Source organism: Manis pentadactyla, chromosome 9 (genome assembly GCF_030020395.1).
Source record: "Manis pentadactyla isolate mManPen7 chromosome 9, mManPen7.hap1, whole genome shotgun sequence".
In the NCBI taxonomy this organism is placed as follows: domain Eukaryota; kingdom Metazoa; phylum Chordata; class Mammalia; order Pholidota; family Manidae; genus Manis; species Manis pentadactyla.
Window position 1 is genome coordinate 101678892 of NC_080027.1, and position 6000 is coordinate 101684891.

The window sequence follows — 6000 nt, forward strand, 5'->3', positions numbered from 1 at the left end:
GAAGGAGGAGGAGATTCTTCTGTTTTTCTGTCATTAAATTAAAAGTTGTACAGTGTTTTTGTTCCTTTTCTGGTTACCTTGGAAATACAAATACCCCAGTCTAAAGTTAATCAGTACTTTTACCTCTTCTTGAATGGTACAAAGATTTTTTTAATCCCCAGCTTAATTTATGTGTTACTTTTCTTGTGTGTTGTAATTGTGGGGTTTTTTTGCTTCTCAGTTTTAATTCAGCAAGGTATCTTTTTGCACTGGTGTTCATTTAATTTCTCCACATATATACCAGTTTTCTAACTCTTCTGAGACCTTTCATTTGTCATTACTTTCCTTAAAACTGAAATTTTCTTTACTTTTATTGTTATTATTATTGCTATTTAAATTTGTTAGAATCTCTGAATCAGTATCTTTTATCAGTACTGGAAAATTCTTAGCCATTATTTTCCCCCTAAATAATATCTCAGCCACATACTCTTAAACGATCTCCATTTTATTAAATGTGGTAGTCCTCCCTGTATCCCATGTTGGAACTTTTCTTATTTCTGATCTTACTGTCTTCTGTGCTGTATTTTGGATGATTTTTTCTGCCCTGTGTTTCAGGACATATTCTTAAGCAATCCGTAGTCTGCTGTTAAATTAATCTCTTCAGTTTTTAATCTCAGTTGTTACATTTTCCATTTCTAGTTCTTTTAGTATTGTTTTTTAAGCATCTAGGTCCTTTTTTCTCATTTTATGTTCCCTGCAGATATTGTCCAGCTTGTTTTTTTTTAAAAAATAGTATAATTGTTTATACTATAGTCTATATTTGATAATTCTACTCTCTCAAATCTTTGTGAATCTGTTCATTAATTGTCTTTGAAGGCTCTTGCTCAAGGTGCCTTGTGTCTTTGTGTGCTTGGTTATCTTGTCTGCTTGTCCTTTTCTTTGCAAAATTACTTGTAGGATTAATTTGAGAGCTTATTCCAGAGAGAATTTGTGTTTGCTTTACATTCAGGAATACTTTATGTTCATGGCTCAAGGTCTCTTGGACCACCACATGATGGGCATTTGCTCTGTAAGTCCCTTCATGGGTTCATTCTTTCCCTCCGGGTATAGTCCTTTGTGGAGTCTCAGCTTACTGTAGAGAAGGGGAGGGTATCTTATTGGACTGTAACTTTGGGTGGGCCCTGAGGTTTGATTTCTGGCCCCTTTTCCTTGATACCATCAGAACTAAAATTCACATATTCTTGCACTGGCATATGCTTTCAGGACAAAAAGGACTTCTGTGTTCCACTTACTGTCTGGATTCCCACTTTTCCTTCAGTTTTGGGCTGGGGAATCACTTGATTGGGGCAGCTTTTCAGTGTTTTTAGTGATTAAAAAAATAATAAAATCCATCATATTAGTTGTTTTCAGTGGAGTGGTTGATCTGAATAACATTAACACAACCATTTGTAGAAGTAGATACCATGTTTTTTTAAAAAAAAGCAATTCAAATAAGAAAAGTAATCTGGTAGAAATGACTATTTAAAGGAATGTTTGAATATCTTTATGTATTTGATGACTTTCTTAAAGAATTTCTAAGACATGATAAAGTATAACTGAATCATGTTTATTATTAAATTTATTTAATCATATTAAATTTCTGGTGTATGAAGTTTCATAGTGAATTTGCTCCTTAACAAACTTCTGCCTCTGTCATACCATAAATCATTTACTTTAAATGGGTTGGCTAGGACTAAAGTTTTATAGCCCCTCTTTTATATGTACATTTATCTTGTCAGTGTGGTGATGACATAGGGCTATCTTGAATCTGCTTAAAGTAATGAAATCATAAATCTAATATTTCTAATTTACTCACCTTCCCAGAAGTGTTTATTCATGATTGCTTGGTCATTTATATTGCATGTTGAAGCTGTTTTTAGATTTTGAAGTTCATAGTTTTGATCATAGGAAGCCATAGTACTAAACAATTAGAAAACACTTCTGAGACATCCTTTGTGTGTGTGTGTTCCCTTGTCTGGTTCCCATATATGGTCACAGCTGCTTATTGCACATTATAACCTCCATTTGCAATACAGTGTAGAATTTAAGTGTTTCAGAGAAATACTCAGATAATCTGTAGGTTTGGTATTAGCTTACCTGGTAGTGTTACTTTTCTCATTAGGTAAGAGGGTAGGGCTGGGCCCAAAGAAGAACATGCAGTGTGTTGGCTAATAGCCAAAACTGCTTGGTGAAACTTTTAGGAAAGTTATTTGAAGGTAACCAGTTAAGCCCAAAATAAGGGTACCAAATCCCACTTTGTCACTTTTGGTTTGCTGATTTTTAAATGTATAACTATATGGTTAACCTGGTATAAATATAAAGTTATTGGTTCTATTAGGAAAATAATCACTAAGGGATGATACAATGTTTTTGTAGTGTTTAATCATAGCATAATCTACTTTACATCACACATCTTTTTTATTTTTTCTTATAGTAGACCCAAATGATTTGTACATCGTAGAACCCCTCAAGTTTTCTCCAGAAAAAAAGGTAATATTTTGTTTCTTTTTAAGCATATTTGGTAGTACATAAAGATATAGGTTGAAAGGTTTAATATAATCTTTAAGTGGTTCTTAAACTTACTGTTTTGTTTTCAATATGGTAATCATACAAATAAATGTTTACAGGGGTCAGCAAACTACAACGCACAAGGTGTATATGGCCTTTGGCCTGTTTTGTATGGGCCTAGAGCCATTTTTAAAGGATTGTAAAATAAAAAGAATATGTAAGAGAGATAGCAGGTGACTTGCAAAGCCTTAAAGTATTTATTGTCTGGCCATTTACAGAAACAGCTTGCTGGTCCGTGGCTGTTGGTCACTGTTGAACATCAGTTCATGTCAGACACAGTGGGTGCACCTCTCCTTCAATCCCCATGACAGCCTAAAGACAATACTCTCTGTACTTTTTCAGTGAGAAAACTGAAACTCAGTTTGTTTTTTTAAATGATCCATTGGGTAGGTGACAAAATTCAGAATATACATAGGTTTTTTTGGTTATAAAATCACCACTTTTTCCATTTTGCCTCTCAAAGGAAATAGTACTCATTTCGATTAGAGGTAATTACCTCTAGGTGAAAGATATTGGGCTTCAGAGCCAGGTAGCCTAGGATTCAGTCCCAACTTGGCCACTTACTACATTGTAACTTGGGCAGGAATCCAAACCGGTGAGCCTTGGCAACTAGGAATAGAGTACCTTTCAAAGTAAGGAGGGTACACAGGAAAGAAGGCAATCTGTGTACTATGTGGCAGTAATAGCTATTCAGATGTTAGATATCACCCTAAATCTCTCTTCAGAGGTGACAAATAAGAGTTTTCGCTAAGTAGTCCTTACCAATGGGAAGGTAACGGTGCTGTCTCTGCAGAACACAACAGTATGATACATTGTCTATACTGTTTACTTTTTACCAGGAGAGGCACTTTCCTCCATTAGCTCAACTCCCTCGATGATTGGTTAGGTAACAACTGAAGGTCTCATTCCTACTCTTTCTTGTGTTGTAGAAGAAACGCTGCAAGTACAAAACTGAGAAAATTGAGACCATAAAGCCAGCAGCTCCATCACACCCTATAGCCAATGGAGACCTAAAGGGAAGGAAGCCCTATATGAACCAGAGAGATTTTTCTAATATGGGAGAAGTGTATCACTCTTCTTATAAGGGTCCTCCGTCTGAAGGAAGCTCAGAAACCTCCTCACAGTCAGAAGAGTCTTATTTTTGTGGCATTTCAGCTTGCACAAGTCTGTGCAATGGACAGCCCCAAAAGACAAAAACTGAGAAGAGGGCTTTAAAACGAAGGCGATCTAAAGTCCAAGACCAAGGAAAACTGATAAAAACTCTAATACAGACTAAGTCAGGATCATTGCCGAGCCTGCACGACATAATCAAAGGAAACAAAGAGATCACAGTGGGAACATTTGGCGTTACAGCAGTCTCGGGACATATCTAAAATTAATCGAACTTTTCATATTGGAGACTTACTATTCTTTGAAGAACAGTCTGTGGTATTTGAAGGGTTTGGGGGAGGGAGAAAATATTAGTGGAAAAAGTATTCAGAAATTATGGGTTCTGCCTTTTTAAAATGTACGTGGGATTGTGTCAATCTTGGTTAATGAGCTGCAGTTTTACAAGGCGGATCCCTTCTACAAGGACAGCGGTAGACATTTTATAAAGGTGTTTTTTCACAGATTAATTACTGGGACAAAAGTAATTTGGAAACCCAGTTCCTTGGGTGGGATAGGAATGAAAGCCTAAACCTCTTCCTTTAGCTTTGTTCCTATTTCTTGCACCTTCCCATATTTATGTGCCTTTTGTCTATTTATAATGCCACTGGAAGAGGAGGGAGAACTTTTCCTGTCATTTGATTTCTTTTATAACTTTGTCAGTTTTTTGAAGCTGCAAACACTACAAGACTTTCAGGTGACTTGATCTGTGCCTAAAGTCCAGTAATGTGAGTCGGACAGTGTAAAGATCCTAAAGACTTGTCAGCTAGACCTCTGTTAGCAAACTCACTGGAGATAAACACTTCCTGGAATTTTTAAGTCTGTTCTTTTAGATAAATGGCGACAATGTTACTTTCATTTAACTTACACTAGTTTCCTTTAGTTATTAACTCAATGAGAAGAAAAACCATAAGATCTTTTCTTGCAAATGCTATTTGCAAAAAAAATTTTTTTATAGATTCACCTTTTAAACACATTTAACCACTTGTAAAGGCTTTCTTTAGCTACCTTACATTTTAAACATTTTCACAATGAGCACTAATCCTCCAGACTTCCAGATCACTGTTTTCTATTATTATAAATAGAAAATTGGAAGGTTTGTCAAATGAGTCCAGGTCTTACGATGTAGTCACTGACTGTGTACATATGAACAGGACCAGCTAGTGAGTTTGTTGAACCTCGTCTAGTTGATTGAGTCCAAAGGGATTATTATTCCTTGATGTTTGCTTTGTATTGGCTACAAGTGTGCAGAGGTATACATGTGTCACGTCCATGTGTGTGTGTGTCTTCATTTTCTCCTTGTTTTTCTTTAAAAATAATTGGCAGTGACCATATTTGAATAAATGATTTCGGTGTTTGTACAGTAATAAGTGAAAGTGGGAAATATCTTTTTGAAAGAGAATTGACCATTTTGTATTGTAAGAATTAAGTTATAACTTATTGAGCACTTTTACTAATAACTGTTTTTAAACTTGTCTAATACCTTGCTGCAGGTATTGTTTGGAATGTGACGTATTTAAAGCCTTTTCTGTTTGTTTAAGTTGCTGCTTTAGGTTACCAGTATGTTTTAGATGATTTAATTTTTTTTCCAGTCTGTACAATTAGCCATTCAGAGCAAGAGGGTCCTGATTGTATAGAAACCATTGAAAAGAAGTCCAGATGAGGGCAAAGGTAGAGCGGAAGTTACACCATTATGTGCAGCATCCAGTTGTGGAAAGATGACTTTCAGTATGTAACTACGGAGCTGTTAGTGCCATTAGAAACTGTGAATTTCCAAATAAATCTGAATCCTTGTCTTTATTAATTACTGGCTCTTCTGTTCTTTGAAGGAGAATTTACAGATTTGTTACTCTGAACACAAATATAAGTTTTTGCCTGCTTTTAAAACTAAAAATAGCAGCATCCTAATAAATAATCGTATTTCAACCAGCTACAAACTGGTTGAACTTAAACATTGGTGTTCCCTGTGCAGTCATAATTTCACTATTTCAAACACTGAAGTGAGAGTTTTGAAGCTTTATTTAGTAGAATACAAGTCTCTGCTTTTCTCTTGTAAGTGCTATCTTTAAGACTAATTTTTAATTTTTTCTATATCTAAAGAAACATTTTACAGCTTGTTTTTAAATTTTACACATTTAAATAGAGCATAACATTTTACAGTTTGAGGTTTATTTTTCCTCTCTGATACTATATGTACATGAGGAAAAAAAGAGTGAAAATTCTTGCTAATAGTAGATATGTGCCTGGTAAGGAACAAAGCTGTGTGTA

The 6000-nt window shown here is 35.1% G+C and overlaps 1 protein-coding gene across 4 annotated transcripts in view; it reads left to right on the forward strand.

Moving 5' to 3' along the window:
• The window catches only part of SUCO (SUN domain containing ossification factor), a 102577-nt gene extending 97041 nt beyond the window's left edge, over window positions 1-5536 (forward strand). For 2 of the 4 annotated variants that reach the window (XM_036918465.2, XM_036918470.2), the window contains 2 exons: window positions 2453-2508; window positions 3516-5536. In XM_036918465.2, the coding sequence (XP_036774360.2) occupies window positions 2453-2508; window positions 3516-3959 (500 nt within the window). In that variant the 3' untranslated portion in view covers window positions 3960-5536. Of the gene's footprint in view, window positions 1-2452; window positions 2509-3515 lie in introns of those variants that run through there. The other 2 variants (XM_036918467.2, XR_008999344.1) reach the window with 2 other exon arrangements.
• Window positions 5537-6000: the final 464 nt, after the last annotated feature.